Source organism: Mizuhopecten yessoensis, unplaced genomic scaffold (genome assembly GCF_002113885.1).
Source record: "Mizuhopecten yessoensis strain PY_sf001 unplaced genomic scaffold, ASM211388v2 scaffold715993, whole genome shotgun sequence".
Lineage (NCBI taxonomy): Eukaryota > Metazoa > Mollusca > Bivalvia > Pectinida > Pectinidae > Mizuhopecten > Mizuhopecten yessoensis.
The window spans coordinates 1-26254 of record NW_018479894.1 but is presented as its reverse complement, the minus strand read 5'-3'; the positions used below and the strand labels follow the sequence as shown (position 1 = coordinate 26254).

At 38.7% G+C, this 26254-nt stretch overlaps 3 protein-coding genes across 4 annotated transcripts; 2 read left to right on the top strand and 1 right to left on the bottom strand.

Annotated features, from left to right (window-relative positions):
- Window positions 1-381: 381 nt before the first annotated feature.
- On the bottom strand, window positions 382-7633 carry LOC110441490 (uncharacterized family 31 glucosidase KIAA1161-like). The gene is made up of 3 exons (XM_021484651.1): window positions 7447-7633; window positions 2279-4024; window positions 382-1107 (listed from the first exon to the last, which is right to left on the bottom strand). Exons 2-3 carry the CDS (start codon window positions 4002-4004, stop codon window positions 845-847), a joined length of 1989 nt encoding a protein of 662 aa, XP_021340326.1. The 5' UTR covers window positions 4005-4024; window positions 7447-7633; the 3' UTR covers window positions 382-844.
- Window positions 7634-10949: 3316 nt separating this feature from the next.
- Window positions 10950-15259, top strand: LOC110441491 (protein catecholamines up-like). Of its 2 annotated transcripts, none has more exons than XM_021484653.1 (3): window positions 10950-11756; window positions 12065-12276; window positions 12745-15259. In XM_021484653.1, the coding sequence occupies exons 1-3, from the start codon at window positions 10994-10996 to the stop codon at window positions 12994-12996; spliced, it is 1227 nt and encodes a 408-aa protein (XP_021340328.1). In that variant the 5' UTR covers window positions 10950-10993; the 3' UTR covers window positions 12997-15259. The 2 variants fall into 2 exon arrangements, with proteins under 2 accessions (XP_021340328.1, XP_021340327.1); XM_021484652.1 differs by having other exon boundaries at window positions 12062-12276.
- A 3990-nt stretch (window positions 15260-19249) lies between these two features.
- Window positions 19250-26214, top strand: LOC110441489 (tudor domain-containing protein 5-like; the record flags this gene model as incomplete). The annotated part of the gene is made up of 7 exons (XM_021484649.1): window positions 19250-20584; window positions 22327-22484; window positions 22868-22924; window positions 23275-23467; window positions 24534-24661; window positions 25643-25751; window positions 26101-26214. Coding segments are annotated over exons 1-7 (1774 nt in total), but the record flags the coding sequence as incomplete, so codon positions are not given.
- Window positions 26215-26254: the final 40 nt, after the last annotated feature.

Sequence of the window (26254 nt, the reverse complement as noted above, 5' to 3'; positions counted from 1 at the left end):
GTTTTAAGACCGAAGACCTTGGCATTACATCTCGGGGACTATCCTTGGTACATGCACGGTGTTAAGCCAGTAGACCTTGGCATTACATCTCGGTGAGTATCCTTGGTACATGCACGGATTTAAGACCGTAGACCTTGGCATTACACCTCGGGGAGTACCTTGGTACATGCCCGGTGTTAAGCCCGTAGCCCTTGGCATTACATCTCGGGGAGGACCTTGGTACATGCACGGGGTTAAGACCGTAGACCTTGGCATTACATTTCGGGGAGTATCCTTGGTACATGCCCGGTGTTAAGCCCGTAGCCCTTGGCATTACATCTCGGGGAGAAGCTTGGTACATGCACGGTGTTAAGCCCGTAGACCTTGGCATTACACCTCGGGGAGTACCTTGGTACATGCCCGGTGTTAAGCCCGTAGCCCTTGGCATTACATCTCGGGGAGCATCCTTGGTACATGCACGGTTTTAAGACCGTAGACCTTGGCATTACCAGACACCTCAATAGATGTTTGATGACTATGACATACTGGGACCTTAGTGCACTTAACGATATTGACTATTCGTTTGTTTAAACTAAGGTCAGACTGAGTTAAAAGCATGAATATACCGGAATATTCATATTAATGCAATTTTACAATATACTGAAATGTTCACCTTAATATTAACGTTATGTACAATATACTGAATCGTTGATCTATATCTTAATGTCATGTTTGTATATTACAAGGTATACTGAAAGACTCGCCTGTATATCTACGTCTATCTCAAACGAAAACAAGCTCAATTGTTCTACTGTGTTCTGTGTTGTTGATATTTTCAGAAGAACATACTTTTCCATCTTTATTTTTATTTAATATCAATTCTGTTGAATGTAGCGATGTCTTTTAGGTCAATTTCATAATCCGGTAGCCATTTGCCTCCTTCCACTGTTTCGCCGGTAAGATTATCCACCCATGTCCCTTTCGGGAGGTAAACGTCTCTCTTCCTTTGTCCGTTCTCTAGTATAGGAGCCACCAGGAGTGTGTCCCCGACAAGGAACTCGGAATCAATAGTGACGGCGGTCTGGTCCTCCGGAGCGATCCACCACAGGGGGCGGATAAGGGGTGCGCCTGCAATTCAGAAGTGCACATTACAGGTCAGATGAACATTCATTGTATATCACATTAATAAAAACATTTTTTTAAACTTGAAGGAGAACTTTGATATTCCACATGCAATTTTTGTTATGAGTATAACAAGAGGCCCAATGGACCTGCATTGCTCACCTGGTATTAATCTCACAATTGTAACCTTAAAAGTGGACTAAAATACAGCTACAGGCAAAATATCAGTGTCTTGATTCAAAGTCATTCAGAAGAACCTGTTAAACGATTCAAACACATTTGACCCTCGTGACCTTGAAAGGCAAATATGGACAAACTTTATAGCCCTTCATCCGCGAATGCAACTTGCCAAATATCACCACCCTATACCTTTTGTTTATTGAGAAGATGAATTTTAAAGATTTATGCACTATGGACAAGATGTCACATTAAAAGTGTGTCAAGGTCATTCACATGAACAAGCAATCTGTGACCCTGTGACCTTAAAAATAGGCTTAGGCCATTCATGCCAACATCCTTCTGATCAAATATCATCACTCTGGACCTTTCGGTTATACAGAAGAAGTTGTTGAAAAGTTTTTAAGACAATTGACCCTTGTGACCTTGATTATGGGCGAAGGTCATTCATTTGAACAACCTTAGTAGCCCTTCATCTCCGCATACTACTGGCCAAATATCATCACCCTGGCTGGACCTTTGGTATTTAGAAGAAGTTGTTTAAAGATTTTAAAACAATTGACCCTTGTGAACTTGAATATAAGCGAAGGTCATTCATTTTAACAAACTTGGTAGCCCTTCGGGCGAGGTTAGCTAAAAAGTGCATCCGAGCAAATATGTCTGCTGTTTTTGTTTTTTCTTGGTGAATGAAAACATTTAAAAAACAATTATTTGACACAAACAAAATAGCAATAACTAAAATATATTTCAAAAAGTGTAACAGTATATAACATTGAGGTTAAATGGGAATGGCCTTCTATGAAAAACCAAGGAAATAACACAAATATGGCTTTGTCAATGTGGTATACTAGTAATTGTATAACGACACATACTGTTGTACTGGTGTGAGAATAGCACTTCTGGGTTTAGTTATGTTAAAGTTTTTTAACAAGCTGCATCTTGTAGCAAAATAATGTGCGACAACCTCAATGCTGAACAACTGTTTCCATCATATACCTACCGGATAGTTGGGAGTCCTCTGCGGCTCGCAATAAGATGGGTGAAACTATTTGCTCGTGAACCTTGACATAATGTAACGCTATGTCCATAACCTCGTCATCGTAGTCCCAAGGGACAAAAGAGAACTGCATCGCAGGAAGAAAAGCCGTCAGCTGGAGCCAGCGGATGTACAGTTCACGTTCCGGAAGTACCACATCGACCCCTATAACCTCCCCGTAGCCATTGCCTCCAATCATATCGGGTAGTATGTAGGGGTAGCCTAGGAGACCTAACGTTAAGGCTGTCGGTATAAGGGCTTTAAGGCCATTGTCGTATCCCCATTTGGAGTCTTTGTCGGCCATTCTAACAAATATTTGATGGTTTTGACTTTTAAAACCACATCGGACTTCTATCATGTCACCAAATTTACTGACGATATCGACAAATGCCTTAATGTAGTACCCCGGATTTTTCAGTGTTCTATATGTTTTGTATGATGATGGTAGATATGTCATTTCGCCGGCATCAAACTTGAAAGAATCGATACCATATTCCTGCTGCATAGTTTTAAGTCTGTTGATAAACCATTCGGCCGCCTCGGGGTTTGTCGTGTCGAGAATCGCACCTATCCCTTGCCACCATCTGACTAGAGCAGGAACCTGTCCACTTATGTCCATTACCCAGTACCCTTGGTCGACGCCCTCCCGGAACACCTCGGAATCAAGATTCGCGAATGGATGTACCCAAACCGTTACGCGATAACCCATGTCTTTAAGGGTTTGAATCATTCCGCTTGGATCTGGAAACTTGATTGGATCGAAGTCGAGATCCCCGTACGATACTGTGTACATATCATCAATCTGCAACTGACTGTTGGGATATCCGAATTCTTTTATCTCCCTGGCGTAGTCCAAAACCTTGGACTGGTTTATTAGTGTTTTGTACCGGGCCCACGTTGACCATATTGGCTTTCGTACCATTCGAAAATCAGGTATACCTATTGGAAGATCAAATGCCATCCTAGACATTGACTGAACGACGTCTAAGATATGTTTGCCTTTACAAATGGTATACTCCAGGTGATTGTTTGTGTACATAGTGTAACTTTGTGAGTTATTTGCACTGAAACAAATTTTGCCTGACTGATCCTCGTTGACACTAACTTGGATTGGTGAAGCATCACTCACCACAATTCCAAGTCCTTCTGAATTGACCCAAAAAGGTTCCAAGACATTTCCGAACGATTTATGGCGTACATATAAATCTTCTGGTACAAACGGCTGCATGGGGATCTCCATGTTGTTGATTGGCCATCGTTGATTATGAAGCTCCGCCCCTCCGAACCAGTGCGCGTGTGTCATGCTGATGCAGTCAATTGGAGAGAAATCTCGACTGATTTGTACCCACGTGACCTGATGACAAGCCAGCCCTCTTGTCGCCGCCACCTCCCGAACCACTACCTTGCCGTACCGCGGCCAGTCACGACACAGGCGAACGGCACCTAAGTCGTCTTCACTTAAACAGTCCGATGCCTCCCCGCGACCAAGAACGGGCCCAGTGGTCACGTGGACGGACCATGAGGCGTCATTAAAGACAATATCGTTATTTTGGTCCATGGTCACCTTCGATCCACACGTTTCCCTACTGCAGAACTCCTCTTCGTCTTTGTTGTCCATGTCTGTCAGTCGTTCTTTGGTTGCTGCTGTCAGAACCACCAACATGAGACACAAGACGACACTTCCTTTCATTATAGGCTTTGACAAAATCACTGCAAAGTACAGATAAAAGGACAATAAAAGTATCATATTTTCTGTTATAATATTTTGTGTGCATAAATTATAACATACAATAATTCTGTGTCGTGACTTCACTGTGCTACTGGTCATAATGAAAGCAAGTCGCTAGGGCATATACTAGCTATTACCATCAATCAGAAGTACCTTAGTCAGCAATTCTTTGCAAACAGCTTCTCATCGAATTCAGCATTAGAATATTTCAATTGAGAGATAACTGAAATTCATTCGACCAATATGGCATATTTTTCTTGAAAAGAAAATTGTCTGTTCTCTTTGTGTTTTCAGGATCGGGGTGACTACATATGTATAAATCATAAGACAAGATACCGCATTTTCTGAACACATTCCAATAATTGGTTATAAACACAGTATTCATTATCTACCTACACGACAAGCGGGGTTAACAGGATTATGTACTTACGAGCAAAGTACAACATCCCAATTTGGTCAATCATATGGGTTACCTTTCTATTGTGAATTAATGGTGATCTTTCCTCAATCACTCAATGGGCTAACAATGGTAAATCCTTTTTAACCCAAAAAAGACTCTAGCACTAACCTTTACTCGTAAACTCACTAATGCCTTATATAGGCTTAACCTCTGGTTTAAGCCCTATTTTAATACATAACCTGTTATATTTTTTAGGTAATACTTGTTATTATCTTCGTTTGTATTAACAATAAGATATTTTGATATTTCTTTTTACCTTTCTATATTCAGCAATACGTCAGTGATGCTATGGGTGTGCACCTTCTGTCACTGTTTTACTACAGTGGGGAAGGCTGTCACTTGGAGTATATGCCTTATTTTGTAATACCTAAATGGTTTATGCTATGATGACGTATGTTTTTAATTAGTGAAATGTTACTTTCCTTGGTTTTATTTATATAGTACTATTAATCCGTGTATTATTATTATTATATGCCAACTAACTGCCTGATAAGGTTTGTCTAACGACACATACAATGTAGCGCCCGATATCCTCTTCTCCATGTTAGTCACTATCTTCAGGGACTGGCCCAATACAATTTCAACTGGTAGACACTAAGTTTCCCATCCCCTCTGCTAACTGAAATTCTGTTGTCAGGTTCTAATTAACGAATTGAAGTAATAGTAGTTCAGTTAGGGACAAACCGACTATACCGTACATATGTTTTTATTAAAAAAATCGATACCAACACCGCGTTATCAGTAGTAATGGTTGGTCTTATTACAGCTGTTACCATATCAAGTCAATCTAGTGTAAGTTTCAATCCACCTGACGCAAACTTATTTAGAACACTAGTCCTTTTTTGCAAGAGATTTACTAACTTTTATGGTCGTAATAATAATAAGTTCTGTGGAAGGCATGTTTAGTTAGACGAGGAAATATGAAAAGAAAACAACACTAAAATTGTCTCTGTTTACTCGCGTATAAGATCAAGGGGCACGCGTCAGGACATGTTTTCATCCTTCTCGCTTTTGTTTACAAAGGGGGGAAAGGGGGCTTTCAACATACTCCCAAACCTTCAATGATAGCGTTGTTGTAGTAGTAAGAGTAACCATTGTTTACACTGTACCAGNGGCTAGTCATTAGTGACCTTGACATATCATAGGACGGAGTATACACACTCACGATTGAACACAGGTTTGACTTCATGCGTCCTATATGCATGTTACATGTACATTCAGAGACGGTACACACGTGTGACATAGGCCTAGTAGTTACTGGTTTGTGTGACACAGTAGTTACTGGGTTCTGTTTTTATGAGATATCTTATAAACATATGAGATATCTTATATAATTTGGTCAAGTACTGGATCAACATTGCTCCATGCATAAATGACACCTTGGCTTGCCATACCAGCTAGTCATTAGTGGCCTTCACATATCATAGGACGGAGTATACACTCTCACGATTGAACACAGGTTTTACTTCATGCGTCCTATATGCATGTTATATGTACATTCAGAGACGGTACACACGCGTGACATAGGCCTAGTAGATACTGGTTTGTGTGACACAGTAGTGACTGGGTTGTGTGACACACTAGTTACTGGGTTGTATGGCACAGTAACTACTGGGTTTTGTGACACAGTAGTTGCTGGGTTGTATGACACAGTATTTACTGGGTTGTATGGCACAGTAACTACTGGGTTGTTTGATACAGTAGTTCCTAGGTTGTGTGACAGTAGTTCCTGGGTTGTGTGACACAGTATTTACTGGGTTGTGTGATCCAGTAGTTCCTGGGTGGTGTGACACAGTAGTTGCTACGTTGTGTCATACAGTAGTTACTGGGATGTATGACACAGTAGTTACCGGGTTGTTTGACACAGTAGGTACTGGGTTGTGTAAGTAGCTCCTGCGTTGTGTAAGTACTTACTGGGTTGTGTGATCCAGTAGTTCCTGGGTGGTGTGACACAGTAGTGACTGCGTTGTGTGACACAGGAGTTACTGGGTTGTGAGACAAAGTAGTTACTGGGGTGTATGACACAGTAGTTGCTGGGTTGTATGACACATTAGTTACTGGGTTGTATGTCACAGTATTTCCTGGGTTGTGTGACACACTAGTTACTGGGTTGTGTTGCACAGTAGGTACTGGGTTGTGTAACTAGCTACTGCGTTGTGCGACACAGTAGTTACTTGGTTGTTTGACACAGTAACTACTGTGTAACACAAACCAGTAACGACAGTGTCACACAACGCAGTAGGTACTTACACAACGCAGTAACTACTGTGTCTCACATCCTAGTAGCTACTGTTTCATACAACCCAGTATCTACTGTGTCACACACCCCAGTAGTTACAGTGTCATACAACCCAGTAGCTACTGTGTCAGACAACCCAGTAACTACCGTGTCACACAACCTAGTAGCTACTGTGTCAGACAACCCAGTAACTAATGTGTCACACAACGCAGTAGCTACTTACACACCCCAGAAACTACTGTGTCAAACCACCCAGTAACTACTGGGTTTTGTGACACAGTAGTTGCTGGGTTGTATGACACAGTAGTTGCTGGGTTGTGTGACACAGGAGTTACTGGGTTGTGTAACTAGCTACTGCGTTGTGTGACACAGTAGTTTCTGGGTTGTATGACACAGTAGCTGCTGGGTTGTGTGACAAAGTAACTACTGGGTTTTGTGACACAGTAGTTCCTGGGTGGTGTGACACAGTAGTTATTGGGTTGTATGACACAGTAGCTACTAGGTTGTGTGACACAGTAGTTACTGGGTTCTGTGACAACTGTTACTGGGTATTATATTCGGTTGTTGTATAAAGAGGTCACCTTGTGATCTTATTGTTAAATAAACACGACACACATGTGTTGCATGGAGTATGCCGTACTGCCAATACACAATACAACAATACAACTGGTGCTTTAAATGCTTGACTAGCTAGATCTACTTACCTTGAGTTAGTCCCAGCTTGAGTGTAAGTCGACAGATGTGAATAAGTTTAGATTCCTGAGCGACCAGAGAGAGTACACCGGTGTGAAATGGGGAGGGTGTTTGCTAACCTTAACGGAAGCTACATGTGTAACCTCGATTGTTAGTACGGGTAACGCGGTATAGTCAATTTAGGTCCAATCAAGTCGCTCTAGATCTCTTATCTCGGCTCTTGTGTTATTTACAGCACAAGTGCACCGAAATTGTTTACAACTAATATATAACGTCGTTCGCCTTTCCTAGGAGGGTATTTCATTTTATGTGATTTGGGAATTTTTCAATACCTAGAATACTTACATGTAGAAACCTTCATGAACTCGTAGCTTTGCGTTATGGATACTAGTAATTTTAAGGTCGCCTAATATCAAACTGGACCAAAGTTGTATAGGGATAAGGAGCAAGAACATGCTGAGAAATTATCAATTTAAGACTGATGTAGCGTGTTCTTGTAGTTAGAAGCTTTAAAGCATTGGGTTTAAAATAACTAAAAATTCATCGTGGTACTTTTGTATCGGGATAACGGTGGTTTATTATCTTCGACAGACTTCTGTTGTAGGATATTACTGATGTTAATGTCATCTATCCTTTGTTGGCACGTTCTATGCGGTAACCCCCACTATTACAGTAGTTTAGACTCTCTGGCCCCTAGCATCTCTGATAAGTCCCAGAGGATGGAGCCACTGGCTGGTTCTGTATTTCGTGTTTGGTATACTGTATCTATTACACAACTCTATAGGTGCAATCACCCGTGTCCTACGTTAATCTTTGTGAACTCTCGCGTTACCTCAGAGTGGTGACTATCCCTACAAACAGGCTTAAACGAATCGAATTTGTGTCGAATCCTCAATATTTTTATAAAGTTTCCAAGCTATTTTTCAAATGTTATCAAGAACAGTTTGAAAACTCGTGTAAAACTCGTAATACAGTGCAAGGAAGCGAATACAGTATGGCTTGACACGGTGAACACTCAACTGTTTCTCCAGAATTTCCTTCAGATCTTCAAACGTGACATTGTAATCAGCAGGACTACTGTTGTCATGTCGATGTCCGCGACTACATTAACGTCTCCTTTGAGAAGTGAACAAAGACACTGCGTTAGTATCAGGATTCTATCCTAGACCTGACAACTACTCCTTTCCTACAGATATCACACGGTCTTTACATCCATACGGTACAACAATGGCAAGAAGACTTTAATGTTGCTGTCATTGTCTACGGTACGGGGTACTGAGTGTAGGGTTATTGGTTAGATAGTATACTCTCTCTAAAGTTACCAACAGTCAAACGCAGAAAAGAATGGTTAGAGAGATTAAGTGTTTGTATAAACATTGACACCCCCCCCCCCCCCCCCCCCCATATGTTTCACTGCTGAACGATGGTAGTTTATTCGATGTCGTAGTTTTCTTTCACCAACATACAAAACAATTGTATACCAAACCACACCCAATACCATGCGTATCAAACCACACCCAATACCATGCGTATCAAACCACACCCAATACCACGCGTATCAAACCACACCCCATACCATGCGTATCAAACCACACCAATACCATGCGTATCAAACCACACCCAATACCATGCGTATCAAACCACACCCAATACCAGGCGTATCAAACCACACCTACCATGCGTATCAAACCCCGCCCAATACCATGCGTATAAAACCACACCCAATACCATGCGTATCAAACCACACCCAATACCATGCGCACCATTTTCGGAGATTTCCCAATTCAGTGGCTCAAAGCTACTTGTACAATATTTGTATATGAATGAGGGAACTGCTGTTAGTCCTGAAATAATAAGTATACAGTATACTGCAGATCCTACCGCATACATGTACGTTTTTGTTACACATTTTGAAATATTAAAATACTCTGACGTGTCTGACACTTCCAACAAATCGGTTAGATCAATTTTGCAATTTTTTCATCTACAAACGCATAGGAGATTTTATGAAAAATATCTACAATCAGAGCTTTGGACAAACTTATTATCTTATTGTCTTTGAGGGTAACTCGAATTGTTCTCGGCCTTCAAGTAACGGGTGTTATACTCCTAAGATCCACTAACGTCGTGTACGTTGATTGTTGCACCAGATTTGATATACCAGTACGGACCAATGAACAAGGAGTTCGCAATGTATCCGGGTAGTTTAGATTACATACATAAATGTATATACACTACACATATATTATTCAGAGCCTTATTAATCATTCGGTAATATTGAGTGTATGATACAATTTTACATTCATAGTATGCAATATGCCAGGTATACTTTACACAAAACTACAGATAAACTCTTTAAACGTAAAATATAAAGTCCATCCATATATATCTCTGATTGCTTTACTGTTAGTTACGAACAAGTATGAGTGGTTAACTGGTCTTGCACAAATTTTACAAAATAAACTGTATTCCTTTGTCACCGTGTACTTAATTGGACACCGGCTCTCTCAGGTCAGACTGGTCCTTTTTCTTATTTACATACGGGGTCATAAAGGTCATATGTAAACAAAGCGAGGTCATCAATTAGCCCGAGTTTCCTCTGGTCCCACGCCAGACATATATCTGTCGAAACGTCCAAGTCTGGTGTCAGGGCCAGAGCTTCATCTGGTCCCACACCAGACATTTATCTGTCGAAACGTCCAAGTCTGGTGTCAGGGCCAGAGTTTCCTATGGTCCCAAACCAGACATCTATCTGTCGAAACGTCCAAGTCTGGTGTCAGGGCCAGAGTTTCCTCTGGTCCCACACCAGACATCTATCTGTCGAAACGTCCAAGTCTGGTGTCAGGGCCAGAGGAAACTCGGGCTAGGTCATCAATCTGAAAGTCGAAAACAAAGAAATGATCCCAAAATTCAATGATTAGAAATAAATTATTACTCATAACGTTTATAACCCATAACGTGTATTACTCATAACGTTTATTACTCATAACGTTTATAACTCATAACGTTTATTACTCATAACGTTTATAACTCATAACGTTTATTACTCATAACGTTTATTACTCATCACGTGTATTACTCATAACGTGTATTACTCATAACGTGTATCACTCAAAACGTTTATTACTCATATCGTTTATAACTCATAACGTTTATTACTCATATCGTTTATAACTCATAACGTTTATTACTCATATTTCGTATTGAAATATTTTAGGGATTCATTGTCATGTTTGTCATTAAGAGTTCTCCCCCTTGCCCTACACTTTCGAGCAGTTTCATTGTGAAAATATTTGCAAAATATCGTCCATGTACGTTGGTATACAATAACCATTGATGACCACATGTGAGTTAAACTTTATTTACCTGATGACTACCAAAAGTTTTCATTTTATATCCTACTTTTACTTTCAGTTTCGCAATTGGAGGAAAATTCAAGAGAGTATCCGAGTCTCTAAAGAAAATCTGCATCGCTTATAAGTTTGTATCCGCTGAAAAGTCCAGTCTTTAGTCAAGCGTATTGAGCTTCTGATTTTAAGGCCACGTACGGGAAAAGCTATGGCGAACACCGGCACACAAGGAAACTCATCTCGAGTTGTGTTCTCCAGTTATGTTGTAATATTCCTTTTTACGTGTGTTCTTGTTGGTTTTGTACACAGCCATGAACATGGCCACGCCCATGATCAACCTGAAGAAAATCCGTCGTTTAAATATTCGAAGAAAGCCAATGTAGCAGATGGACATGGACACGCACATGATGATGGACATGGACACGGGCACGCTCATGGACACGCTCACGACTCACAACCGCCCGTCACCAGTAAGACTGTTCACAGAGAAACAGGACTTATGCTATGGGTGCAAGCCATAGGAGCTACGTTTATTATCAGTATATCTCCTGTATTCATTTTATTATTTATACCTTTAGAAAACACAAAAGAAAGTTCACCATTATTAAAAGTTTTACTAAGTTTTGCCTCTGGTGGTCTCCTTGGTGATGCATTTCTTCATCTCATCCCTCATGCTGTGTCGCCCCACAGCCACGACCCAGAGCATTCCCACAGCCATTCCCATGGTGGAGAGGAAGGACACTCACACGATATGTCTATTGGTCTGTGGGTACTCGCAGGAATTGTTGCCTTCCTAATTGTGGAGAAGTTTGTACGTTACGTTAAAGGTGGACATTCTCATTCCCACAGCCATGGGGCTGGTCAAGCTGCAGATAAAAAGAATGTGAAAAAGGAGGATTCCCAAACAACTGATGCAGGAAAAACTGACAAGAAAGATGACACTGTCAGTAAAAAAGAAACAAAAAATCCAGGTATAAATCTGCTAGTTTCATAAAAATAAATCCAGAATCACTTGGTATGTTTATATACTTTTACCAGCATCAAATGAACTTAAAACATGAATTTTGTTATATATGTTTGATATATTTCTTTTAACCTATATTAGCAGAGTGTTAGAAAAGAAAATATTACCTGCAAACTATTGATTCAGGACTTCCTTCACTTCAGCTTTAGATCATTACTACATATATATACTTAATATACATATAGTCAGTGAAATCAACACACAGTGTAAAGTAATCTCCGTCAGATTTATAATTGATTTGTTTGTCTGCAGCAGCTGCGCCAGTAGAGGATATCAAGGTGGCTGGCTACCTTAACCTTGCTGCAGACTTTGCCCACAATTTTACTGATGGGCTAGCCATTGGGGCCTCATTCCTGATGGGTCGTAACCTCGGGATCATCACCACTATCACCATATTTCTGCATGAAATTCCACATGAAATAGGAGATTTTGCCATTCTCGTGCAGTCTGGCTGTACAAAGAGAAAGGTAATATTTTGTAAGGCTTTTACAATTCAATCCTGTGATCTCAGAACTTTGATTTACCAAGCGTATAACATTGAATAGATAATTTTTTTACTTAGCTCCTGGATCCAGAGTTTCTGACCAGACCTGTGGATCTTTTGTATGACATGTTTGAGTAGTTCTAATCATTAAAAGACTTTCATTCTGATTTCTCCAAATACAATTTGAGGACATATATGTCAATTTGAAATATTAAAGATAAGTTTGATAATAATTATGTTCAGTAAATATAGGCAAAGCTGCCTGTTTAATATAGATATTGTAGGTTTTGAGTGAGGATCTACTGCGATAGTCTATGATGCCTATGTCATTGAAGGCTTTTAGTCAAGGCCTGTTGCTGTTTATCTATGAGTAATATAGGTTAATAAAGTGTTTGTTTTGTATAGCTCAGCTTAGTCTATCACTATAGGACCTTTTGTTGGTTATTTACAGGCAATGATGTTGCAGTTCTCCACAGCCATTGGAGCCATGCTAGGGACTGTGTGCAGTCTGTTGGCTGAAGGTGTCGGGGAAGCAGCTACGCTCTGGATCCTCCCATTTACAGCGGGCGGGTTTATATACATTGCCACAGTTTCTGTTATACCAGAACTGCTAGAGGACTCTACCCTAGGCCAGTCGGTAAAGGAAATCTTAGCTCTTTTAGTCGGCATATATATGATGGTGCTCATAGGGCAGTTTGAGTAGGAAGAAGATATCAGTAGCTTTAAGTCAAGGAAATGCTGTAATGTGGCAGATAAGATCTATAAAAAATATCAGAAAGCTCTACTAGTTTGAATCAAGTTTTTTTTTTATTAAATACAGAAAACTGTAATGTTAAATTTATTTATTGATCAGAGAGCTGAATTGTTTATTTGGGATCTCTTTGTTTTAGTAATCGAAACATTCTGCAAATCCTCACCATGATTCCTTAAGAATAAGCTTAATGTAAGTTCACAAGAGTTAGTGTTATCAAAGAGAATTATTCAGTACATGTTTCAGCTGTTAATGATTTTTGTGCTATTGTTTCTGCATGTAAGAGATTGTAGAGAGAAAGATTTAGATGTACATGTGATGTTTCAGGAAAACCCCCAATATAGAGTGTGTGTTCTGGACCTGTTTATGTACTGATTGCTCTATACAGAAACAGACTGATGTATTTAACTTACCTAATTGTATGTGTGAGAGTAGGGGAAAGGTTGTTGTTTACTTTTGTTGCTTGTAGTGGAAGTATGTCATGATCTATCACAATGATATTAGCACAAAGTTTGCCAATATCATTCTTCATTGACATTCATAATCATTTTATAATACAGCTACTTCAACTCATTGCATTCAAGGAATGCAATTTTGAAGAAAATTAACTGTTTAACATATTTTTTATTTTCAACAGAACTGTTATATAATAAGTACATGATTTACTGTAATACAATACATATCAGTTCATGATATTGAAAGTTTAAATTGGTAGGAGTTGACTTGTTGGACTTAATGACTAGTGATGAGAGTGTAATATGCTAGGTTTGATGAGTAATGGACCAATCAGACTCATGTAAATCTCCAAGACTAAAGGTAAAGTTGTAGGCTCATATAAAACTAGTGTAACACTTATAGGATGGTGTGGATGTTAAGACATGTATGTAATTAGCAGTATACAGTCAAACTATCAGTGTGATCTACTGACAATACATGTAGTCATCACTACCCAGGCTGCAGGCCATTCAGGTCTGTTTTAGACAATTATACAAGTTGTGTATGGAAATGTCCTGAGGACTATGATAACACTCTGTGTACATGTAATGGATGAGTGAACATGTATTTAGAAAAGTTTGTGGTTGTGGGAAAAAATGCTGTAATTTGATAACTTACTTTAACCCATGTACTAGTCATAGGAGGGCAATGTTTGCTCAAAGTGTTTAAGATCATCTGACTGTATAATTCATTTCAGTCTTTAGTGCTACATGGAAGATAGATTTTGTATACTGTACATTTAGTACATTCCAAAGTGAATCATGGCTTATGGTTGATTGATGTTGTGTTAAATTATCTAAAATGTGACTGTATTTCCATTGTAACACTATTTTGTCTGCAGATATTTAACGTGAAGGTACACAAAATGGAACACTTTTTAAAGAAAAATATAAATATTCCTATTTAGTTACTGGAACATCATTATGTTTTACTATAATGAAACAATAATTGCTGTGCTTCATACAATCTAGTACCCAAAACATAACACCTCATTATGTAAGGATATGAAAGAACCTGAGAACATTTCAATTACTTGTCTTTGTTTAATGTAGGTTTTGACAATTTCAACTGAATTTTAGTAATTTATTCATTAGAATATTAATTTTGAACTATACTTCTCAATGTTTAGACATGTGTCAGTGTGATAGGATATTTATGCTTTTGCTTCATACAATCTAGTTGGAATCATTTTCATTTAATTTTCTGAATATTTTTAGTTGAGTTCATGAGATATATATGAGAGGTAGGCAGTTCATTGTCCGATACCCCTTGCTGTTTTTGCTTCGATAATCACTTATGAAATGAGCGAATATCGAAGCGAAATCCGCCGTAGGTATCCGACGATGTAGGCAGATAAAAATTGCTCCAATTCCTAAAACTAAAAACTGTTCCAATTTCGATTTTGAATAGATGCCATTAACTTGTATTGCAAAATTAAATGCTGCATCCTACAACTGAAAACTGTTCACATTAGTCACATCAACAGATTTGAAAAAAATGACCCACACAAACAATGTACGGATAGATGTTTCAGTGGAAATCTCATGTGTGGAACAGTAACTGTTACAACTGTCACAAAGTATATGTGGTATATTCATTGTAGTTTAAGGTATGTAGCGAACTGACTGATGTTTAAAGTACAGGCTGTGGTGCATGAATATTTGATTTGATGTAATAAACACATTCTGGTACATGTATTAAATAAATGGTGATAGAAAAGTACTGTGGTTGAGTTTTCTCCTTTGTTACATCACTGGTCTGTGTGTCCCTGTGTCTGTGGTTTACAGTGCAGCATCACTAGGCTCAGTATGTGGTTAAATCTAGGAAAGGAGGAAGTGTCCTTTATCTTAATTAGGTCACTGTGACCTACAGGTTGACATGCATCAAAAAAATCAGGAGTAGCTGTATGCAGACTTTGTATGTGGATGCAGACTTTGTAGCTGGATGCAGACTTTGTATGTGGATGCAGACTTAGTATCTGGATTCAGACTTTGTATCTGGATGCAGACTTTGTATGTGGATGCAGACTTAGTATCTGGATTCAGACTTTGTATCTGGATGCAGACTTTGTATGTGGATGCAGACTTAGTATCTGGATGCAGACTTTGTATCTGGATGCAGACTTTGTATGTGGATGCAGACTTGGTATGTAGATGCAGACTTTGTATGTGGATGCAGACTTTGTAGCTGGATGCAGACTTTCTATGTGGATGCAGACTTTGTATCTGGATGCAGACTTTGTATGTGGACGCAGACTTTGTAGCTGGATGCAGACTTTGTATCTGGATGCAAACTTTGTTTGTGGATGCAGACTTTGTATCTGGATGCAGACTTGGTATCTGGATGCAGACTTTGTATCTGGATGCAGACTTGGTATGTGGATGCAGACTTTGTATGTGGATGCAGACTTAGTATCTGGATGCAGACTTTGTATCTGGATGCAGTCTTTGTATCTGGATGCAGACTTTGTATGTGGATGCAGACTTAGTATCTGGATGCAGACTTTGTATCTGGATGGAGACTTTGTATGTGGATGCAGACTTTGTATGTGGATGCAGACTTAGTATCTGGATTCAGACTTTGTATCTGGATGCAGACTTTGTATGTGGACGCAGACTTTGTAGCTGGATGCAGACTTTGTAGCTGTATGCAGACTTTGTATGTGGATGCAGACTTTGTATCTGTATGCAGACTTTGTATGTGGATGCAGACTTTGTAGCTGGATGCAGACTTTCTATGTGGATGCAGACTTTGTATCTGGATGCAGACTTGGCATGTGGATGCAGACTTTGTATGTGGATGCAGACTTAGTATCTGGATTCAGACTTTGTATCTGGATGCAGACTTTGTATGTGGACGCAGACTTTGTAGCTGGATGCAGACTTTGTATCTGGATGCAGACTTGGTATGTGGATGCATGTAAGGAAGACTGTCCATATTAAAATTAGTTCACTGCAACTTGCACTTTCATCTCTGACCTCAAGGAAAATATTGTTGAAATGCGCCTTCCTTGTGACGGTTATAGGTGCAAGTTTAGATGATCCTGTTTGAAAATTGTGAAAAATTAATATTTCAGCTCTGACTTACTGCAGCAGCCAAAGCAGCAAAGAAAGGGATAGATTTTCAGAATCTTAATTCTTGGTCATCCTTACGATTACGTCGGAATGACATCAAATTGCTGAGATTTTCATTTTTAGCTCACCTGCTGGAATGTCCGCCGTCAACTTTTTACTTTAAACAAATTCTTCTCAGTAACCAAAAGGCCTAGGATGATGATATTTGGCCAGTAGCATGCTGGAATCAAGGGCTACTAAGTTTGTTCAAATAAATGACCTTGACCCACTTTCAAGGTCACAGGGGTCAAATATATCAAAATCTTCAAACAACTTCTTCTCAATAACCAAAAGGCCCAGAGAACTGATATTGGGCCAGTAGCATGCTGAGATAAAGGGCTACAAAGTTTGTTCAAATAAATGGCCTTCATCTATATTCAAGGTCACAGAGGTCAAATATGTGAAAAATATTCAACAACTTCTTCTGAATAACCAAAATGCCCAGGGTGATGATATTTAGTCAGTAGCATATGCTGGGATCAAGGATTACTTTGTTTGTTAAAGTGAATAACTTTGACTTATATTCAAGGTCACAGGGGTCAAATTTGTTTAAAATCTTTAAACAACCTCTTCTGAATAACCATGGGTCCCAGGATGTTGATACTTTGCAAGTTGCATCCTGAGATGAAAGGCTATACAATGTGTTCAACATAATGACTTTGTTCGACTTTCAATCACAGGGGTGAAATGTTTAAAAAAAAAAATAACAGGGTCTTTTGAATGAATTTTTATCATAAATACTGATATTTTGCCTGTAGCTTTATTTTAGATCACTTTTAAGGTTACAAGTGTGAGTTTTATACCAGGTGAGCGATGCAGGCCCATTGGGACTCTTGTATTCAAGGTCACAGGAGTCAAATATGTTAAAAACTTTAAACAACTTCTTCTGAATAACTAAGAGGCCTATGATAATGATATTTGGCCAGTAACATGCTAGGATGAAGGGTTACCAAGTTTGTTCAAATGAATGACCTTTACTTATTTTCAAGGTCACAGGGATCAAATATGTTTAAAACCTTTAAACAACTTCTTCTCAATAACCGAAAGTCCTAGGATGATGATATTTGGCCAGTAGCATGCTGGGATAAAGGGCAACCAGGTTTATTCAAATGAATGATCTTTATTTATAATCAAGGTCACTTGGGTCAAATATGTTTAAAGCTTTTATACAACTTCTTCTGAATAACCAAGAGGCCTAGGATAATGATATTTGGCCAGTAGCATGCTGGGATAAAGGGCTATCAAGTTTGTTCAAATGAATGACCTTTACATATACTCAAGGTGACAGGGTCAATTATGGAACCTTTAAACGACTTCTTCTCAATTAGCCAAAGGCCAAGGGTGATGATATTTGGTCATGAACAGGCTGGGATGAAGGGCTACCAATTTTGTCAAAATGAATGACCTTCGCCCATTTTCAAGGTCACAGTGGTCAATATATGTTTAAATCTTTAAATGACTTGTTCTGTATAACCAAAGGGTCCGGGGTAATGATATTTTGCCAAAAGCATGCCGGGATGGAAGACTTTAAACTCTGTTCAACCTAATGTCCTTGTTCGGCATTCGAGGTCACGGGCAACATATGTTTAAATCTTTTAGTGTGAGATTAATACCAGGTGAGCGATTCAGACCCATTGGGCCTCTTGTTACAATAAGGTACATTTGTACACTGTATCTGAACTTTAATAGTTTCTGTACACAGAATGCTGCTAATTTGAACTTGAATAAACTTGATACCTCTTTATCCAAGCTTGCTCCTAGTTTAATCATCACAGCAGTATTCAGAAGTTATTTGAAGGTTTTAAAAAAATTGACCCTGATGACCTTGAGCTTGAATGTAGGTCAAAGTCATCCATTTGAACAAACTTTAGAGCCTTTGATCTGAGTACTAGTGCTGTTTGTAAAAAAAAATTAATGCATGCAACATTGAAAGTGGGTCAAAGTCATTAATTTGAACAAAGTTGATAGCCCTTCATCCTAGCATGCTTCTGACCGTATATCATAACTAAGTCTCTTAGTTGTTTAGAAGAATTTGTTTAAAAGTTAAAGTTGATGCCAGACTGAGGGGACTGACGCTATCCACAACATATAAGCTCTCTTGGCTCTTCAGACCAGGTTAGTTAAACACTAAATAGTAAGTAAAGATATAGTCTATTAGGAAGAAAAAGAACAAAAGATCCATGAATTTTTGATGGTTATTAAAACTTCAGCATGAAATTAAAAACTATGATTGAATAGAAATTAAGCCACAGGATTTTCTGGAGTGGAAGAACAAGTTTGAACAAGTTTTGTTTTTTGGTATACGACTACGAAATAGAAAGGAAATACAAATTATATTTTCAAAATTGTTCCCCCATTGGGAAAGTGTTTTAAATAAAGAAAAGCACAATTTATAGCTATCATATATTGCATGCATATGTATGAAGTTTTTTTAATTTATTTTTTATTTGATAAATAATTATAAAGGATTCATTTTTACCCGTGTAAATGATATAATTTCTTGATAATAATTCATAAAAATAAAAAAACGTTTCTTTACTCAGTTCCGGAATTCCGGCTCCTTTTTGTATTTATACGATTCATATATTGACAACCGCATTTTCGTACTTTTTCGACTAGAAGCAGACGGAACGATAGAGGAAGGAAGGGATTGCTTGTAACTCTATCTGTAGCAAATGACAGTTTATAGTGCCAACGTTATTGAGATTGCGAATTGTTATCTTGAAATAGGAGAATTTGGTTGATGTCTGCATGGAATAATATTTTCAAAATGTAACACTTCACAAGCGTAACTCAAAATACACGTGTTCACTGGGCACATCAAAATTGAAAGTAGGAAGTGGCGGGAATGAATGTCAAGTGTTTGTTGTTTAGTGGTAGCATATATTTGTTTATTCGATTTTAATACGGTTTAATAATGGCTGATAAAGCCCAAAAGAAGGAAGAGACAAAAAAGCAATTGAGAGCTTTGCTTCTCTCGGCCCCAGCTGCATTGACTGCAAATGAACTAAAAAGAGATTACCATGATTTTATGGGTGATCCCATCCCGTTCAGGGAACTGGGATATACCACCCTCGAAGATTTACTTAAGGACATGCCAGATGCTCTGAGAGTATCTTGGAAGAATGGTGTTATGTGTCTTGAACCAGTGGCCCAGGAGGCATCTGTCCACATCCAAAAACTAGTGTCTAAACAGAAAGTAAACAATAAGAACAAATGGGCAACTCTACGAAATGGTGGACCCTCAACTCGGTCAAGAGGTCCACCACAACCGAGGTCCTTCAGGTCCTACAATAGTAACAGACACCAACTGAGCCATGCTCCGCCACGAAATACTCGGCCTAATCGTCCTAACCCTGTCTCGGCATACATACGAAAACAAATTTCAGAGCTTCTTAAATCTTACCCAAATGGATTACCATTAACACATTTTGATACAGCCTTTTCCCGTCGGTTTGGTGTTCCCCTTAGTCCATCAGGTCTTGGTTTTGATTCTATGAAGGACCTTTTAGACTCTCTACCCGATATTGCCAAGTTGAAGGAATTCCAAGGAGGAGAATGGCGTGTTGCTCCAGCATACATTGAGTCTAGGGAGCAAGTTCCACGGTACAAACCCCCACATCTCTCTGATCGAAAGTCTGACACAAACAAGGGGTTCAACAGACAACCAGAACAGTCGAGAGATTTTCGTACTGCAAGTGAGCCAATTAGAAAATACAATCGGAGAACAGAGAGGACTGATCAATCACAAATAAATTTCCAGCCAGCAGGAATAGAGGAAGGGGACTTCATGGAAGATATCCACTGCCAGATTCCTCAACAAGACTTCATTGCTATACCAGGGAGAGAAAACACAGGGAAAAAATCCTTGATTTCCCCTGGTGGCGCAACTATTTCCCCACCATCGGCACCCCATGCACCCCGAGGAAGAGGTGATTTTGATAACCTTATTTTTTTTTATATAAGGCATAGAAAGTGTATATAACTATGCAAGCATGTGTTTATTAGAGCCATGGCTATTTTTTACAGATCTTTATCATTGCTGTGTCTAGATCTCTATTCGGTAGTAACAGTTTTGAAGTAGAAAAGTTGATATTCATATATTTTCCATAAGTGGTTTAATTTAAAGCAATGCTTTCAATTTTTGTTATGTGTGTTGTTTAAGAACACTATGGTCAAAATATCGACACCAAGGTCTAGTAAATCTTATTCACTTGTGAACTTTTTTTCAATATCAATAATGAAATCCTAGGTTGAACTTGTGGAATGTTTAAAATCTACATGCATGGTAGTTTTCTGAATATAAATGTAGCCTTTGGGTATATTGTGCAAAAATTATGTAATTGCAACAGTGCAGGCATTATAAGGTTAATTGTTGTTGAACCTTGGATAACGGAACTGGACTGGGTCAGTCTCTGGCATTACCTAGCTGGTAGCTCTGTAAGTTATTTTTTTTAGAATTTGGAGGGCGTGGCTTTGAATCCCAGTCTGGCTGTTGGATTTTTTCCTTTAACTATATTACCTAAGGAAGGTGGTTTAGACTCTGTAGCTTAATTAGATAGAATTAATGTTAATCTAAAGTTCAGAGGTCTATATAGTTTGTATCCCAGTCTAGATCGCCTCACTGTAATTTTCCTTACACTAGTGGTTACCTGTAACATATAAATACATGATTCAGCTGCGTTTATTTGACAAAAGCAGAATTGCCTGGATAATCAGATCTATACATAAGCTATAATGTCTGTTGGTTTAAATGAAGTCTTGACTTTAATTTCTTTAATTTTCATTCAGTTATGTCTCCCCTTCGAATGAAGACACATATTGTAGTAATGGGTATTCTGGTTCTGGTTCTTCTAATATACTTGCATCACCCGTAGTCTATGTGCAGTGCATTCTCATTAGGTCATTGTGACCTTGACCCCGACCCCAAGGTCAAAAGTCAAATATGTGTAAATTTTTCAGGAACATCTTGTCTGGGCTATAACTTTCAAACCATTAACAATATCTTGATGAAACTAGCAGTACAACTGCATCATTTACATATGATGTGTAATGCAGTATAATTAGTTCACTGTGGCCTTTACCTCAAGGTCAAAGGTAAAAAATAGTCTGATTGTTTCAAACATCTGAAGGTGTATGCCAAGGTGATGTCATTAACAGTCACTCATTTTGCTTAAACTTCGTATGCAAGTATATGATGGCATTGTAAACTCTGTCCAAGCATCATTTGCAACTATGGGGTCAGTTTGAGGACTTCTGTAATGGTCCCCGTTATACTTGTTCATATGCATTTTATAATTAAGCAGTAGGTAGTTCCTCAAATGATCAGGTGAAATAAGTGCTAAGTTAAAGATATCCTGATAAAACTATCAGTTTATCTGCATCACCCATCATCACGATGATAATGCACTGTCGTTAGGTCACTATGACCTTGAACTGGAGGTCAAATGTCAAATAAGTGCAAATTTTTCAAAAATGTCTTGTCAGGGCTGTAACATTTAAACAGTTAAAGGGGAGACATATGTGATTGTTCACCAAAACAAATGTTTAGGTAATTATGCTTTAGTGTATACAGGAAACATCTGTGATATATTTTTTGCCATTTAACTGTTGATTGTTTCATGGCATACAATGACAACATTAAAAGTCTTCTTTCCACTTTTACCTTTATTAGGAAGGCGACGAACAGGAGACAGAGGTGACGTTGATGTGAGATCCCAGGGCCGTGACAGTGTGTCCAGTGGTGGGTCTCTGGAGGTCTTGTCATCCCCGGGGGCAGGGGAGTTTGATGTCAGCGTTGTAAGCGAGGTGGTACAGAACAACATTAGACAGGTACTAAAACAGTTCAAATCGTCAACCTACAGATTTTTCAGCTTTATTGAGCTGGAAAATGTTCTGGAAAAAAAAAGAAGTGTAATCAAACAATTGATGCAGAGTCTGATTTGTGAAAGTTATTTAATCACTTAATATCTTTATCTAATACTTACGCTTCTGTTATAAATTCAAACAAACTAGTAAAATAATCCCTTGCATTATGATTATGATGTCACACTTTTGAATTCCATCACTATTATGCTTTTGTTATATGGATATTTGATCACATTAAATACCTATAAGATAACGATGTCTTTGTTGATTTTGTAAGTTATGAGCAGCTCAATCAATTTAATATATGTGAAAAAATATTATGTCAATTGGACCTTCTCTATTGACAGATTCTTGAAGAACAAAAGGAAGGGGTTTGGGCCATACAGCTTCCAGCCAAGTATATGGTATATTTAGCTCACCTGTCTCTTTCTATAATATGTCCTGTAAAAAAAGGTATTACACCTTATACATGTAGGATAGCTTCAGGCTTCTCATTGTAATCACAATTTCTGAGAAGCTTGACAAAGTATCATTTAGACGACTAATCTATAGTTCAAGCAATTTGTTATACGTGTACTAAAGTTTTGTGGTCCTAAGATTCTTACAATACTACATCTAACATCTTTATTTATGGAAGTTGTATTTCATGTTCCAAATACAAATCACAGACCCCCTCAGTGTGTAGTCTTATGTTTGGAATTAGTATTGTAAGGAGGTGGTATTTATAAATCACTGTTTTGTCTGCATTGTTCAGAAGCGGTGTGGGAAGGAGCTGTCGTTTCGAGACTATGGTTACTGGAGTCTGGTTGAGATGCTGGCTTCACTGCCTCAACTCATGCGCCTGGAGCGCCCAACTGACAATGGAGACTGGTTGTGCTTTGATGCCAGATTGCCTGTGCCAAAAAAAACTGTAGTGCAGAAACAAAAACCTGATTCATCAAAACGAGGTGTGTGTCTGGGACTGAAGGTTGTGGTCATCGTAAACGTATGAGAGGATGTACCTGACAGAAATGTTAACATAAGTTCCAACTTCCCCTGCTGTTATTTGTTCCCCAGGGGGACTATAGGTTTGCACTGTGACGTGTCTGTCCTTCAGTCCATCAAAATTCCATCCAACCCAAATTTTCTCGATACTATTTCACCCGGAGTAATCAGATTTGGTATACAAGTACATCATAGAATGGCAGAGTGTTGTGTACAAAAAGTAGGTCACTACAGTGACCTATGGTATAGGGGTATGTCTTGGCTGGTGAAGTGTGGAGCACAAGAAGTGTGTTACTGTGAAAAACATCCTGAGATAGGTATACAGCTCGGGGTATGTCTTGGCTGGTGGAGTGTGGAGGACAAGAAGTGTGTTACTGTGAACTACATCCTGAGATAGGTGTACAGCTCAGGGTATGTCTTGGCTGGTGGAGTGTAGTGTACAAGAAGTGTGTTACTTTGAACTACATCCTGAGATAGGTGTACAGCTCAGTAAATATAGAAATCACTGTTGGAGTGTGGAGTACAAGAAGTGTGTTACTGTGAAAAACATCCTGAGATAGGTATACAGCTCGGGGTATGTCTTGGCTGGGGGGGGGGGGGGTACAAGAAGTGTGTTACTGTGAACTACATCCTGAGATAGGTGTACAGCTCGGTAAATATAGAAATCACTAAGGGTGGGGGGACTATGGATTGCCTTGCAATATTTTGCCTTGTATGAACAGATATTTCAGTACAAGAATAAAACTGACCAATCAATGGTAAGATTGGAGAGGTTATTGGAATTATGTTTGTTCATCTATCCATCCACCTAAGTCTTCTCACAGTACCTATAGGCTGAAAACTAAATACAGTGTTTACTCATTGAAAAAGCTCTATTGAAATTGCTTTTCAGGTCTATAATTCAAGGATTTGAAAATGGTTAGTAGAGTTGAGATGGAGTGCTAAATTAGAAATGGTGTAACATTTGTTACAGAGAGTTGACATATAGGCTATACATACAATCAACGCACTCTTTGTACATTTGGGCAGAAACAGTCTCCAAAGGACGATACAGCAGCAGAGGAGAGTTGGATTCTCAGATGGAGGAAAAAATCAGACAGGTGTTGCAGTGCAAACCCAGAGGTGTGCCTCTTAACGAGTTCTCCAATCTATATAAGGTAAGTTGGAATGTTCTGATGTAATTTACAGGTATAGATGTAAGCAAATGTAAGGTGCATTTGAAAATTAGTAAAAGTACAGGTGGAAACAGGTGTAAGATGGCACTGTCTGTAGGCTTAATAAATACCTCAAGCATTGTAAACAGTTGTTTATACAGATGGCAACAGGTGTAATAAAAGATGTACCTGGTGATATACAGGTGTAATATAAGATGTACCAAGTGATATACAGGTGTAATATAAGGTGCACCCGGTGATATACAGGTGTAATATAAGATGTACCCAGTGATATACGTGTGTAATATAAGATGTACCCAGTGATATACAGGCGTAATATAAGATGTACCCAGTGATATACAGGTGGAATATAAGATGTACCCAGTGATATACAGGTGTATATAAGATGTACCCAGTGATATACAGGTGTAATGTAAGATGGACCCAGTGATATACAGGTGTAATATAAGATGTACCAAGTGATAAACAGGTGTAATATAAGATGTACCCAGTGATATACGTGTGTAATATAAGATGTACCCAGTGATATACAGGTGTAATATAATATGTACCCAGTGATATACAGGTGTAATATAAGATGTACCAAGTGATATACAGGTGTACTATAAGATGTACCCAGTGATATACAGGTGTAATGTAAGATGTACCCAGTGATATACAGGTGTAATATAATATGTACCCAGTGATATACAGGTGTAATATAAGATGTACCAAGTGATATACAGGTGTACTATAAGATGTACCCAGTGATATACAGGTGTAATGTAAGATGTACCCAGTGATATACAGGTGTAATATAATATGTACCCAGTGATATACAGGTGTAATATAAGATGTACCCAGTGATATACACCCAGTGTGTTTTGTATAAGTGGAAACAAGTACTAAGGGAGATAAGGCTGATATAAGGTTGAGGATGACAATGTATACTTGTGATATAAAACTGGAATGTTTGTTTTACAGGATTTAACAGGAGAAGTGTTACCCTTTAGAGAGCTGGGCTACGACAAGATTGAGTTCTTTATGATCCCCCTGGCAGACAGTGTGCTACACCTGGAATACATGGGAGATGGTAACATGCTAGTTCTTCTTCCTTTTTTTCTCTCTGCCTCTCAATCTGGCTGTGTCTTTCCCTCTCTTTCTCAGTACAGAGAGTTACTGCAAATCATCTGTGTCCCTATTCAACAATATTATGGCAGAGACAATAACCGTGAACCATGTGAATTATAAGTTTTCTTGTCAAACGCATAGTGTGATAATATCTGTCATGGAAAAATTGTGAAAATGATGTGATTGACAGTACCTGTCAGAAAATCACAATTTCTTATATGCTTCTTTGCTGTTGATACATATTTATAGCATGTTTGTTATTTTAAAGATGTTTTGAGAAAAACTGAGAAAACATGTCAATCTGTCTATAGGTTGTATGATGGTGTATGCTATGGACAATGGAAAACCTCCTCGCAGGGATCTTATCATCAACCCACCAAAAGATGAGGTAAGCACTGCAGGATTAGTTAGGACACTAGCACTAGGTAAGACACCAACACTCCAGGTAATACATCGTAGGACTAG

Excerpts from the sequence above, each read along its gene's own strand:
- LOC110441490 (XM_021484651.1), bottom strand. The coding sequence starts at position 4,004 with ATGAAAGGAAGTGTCGTCTTGTGTCTCATGTTGGTGGTTCTGACAGCA. Across the intron at positions 1,108-2,278 it reads AGAGGACTCCCAACTATCCG|GCGCACCCCTTATCCGCCCC; the intron begins GTAGGTATATGA and ends TCTGAATTGCAG.
- LOC110441491 (XM_021484652.1), top strand. The coding sequence starts at position 10,994 with ATGGCGAACACCGGCACACAAGGAAACTCATCTCGAGTTGTGTTCTCC. Across the intron at positions 11,757-12,061 it reads AAAAGAAACAAAAAATCCAG|CAGCTGCGCCAGTAGAGGAT; the intron begins GTATAAATCTGC and ends GTTTGTCTGCAG. Across the intron at positions 12,277-12,744 it reads CTGGCTGTACAAAGAGAAAG|GCAATGATGTTGCAGTTCTC; the intron begins GTAATATTTTGT and ends GGTTATTTACAG.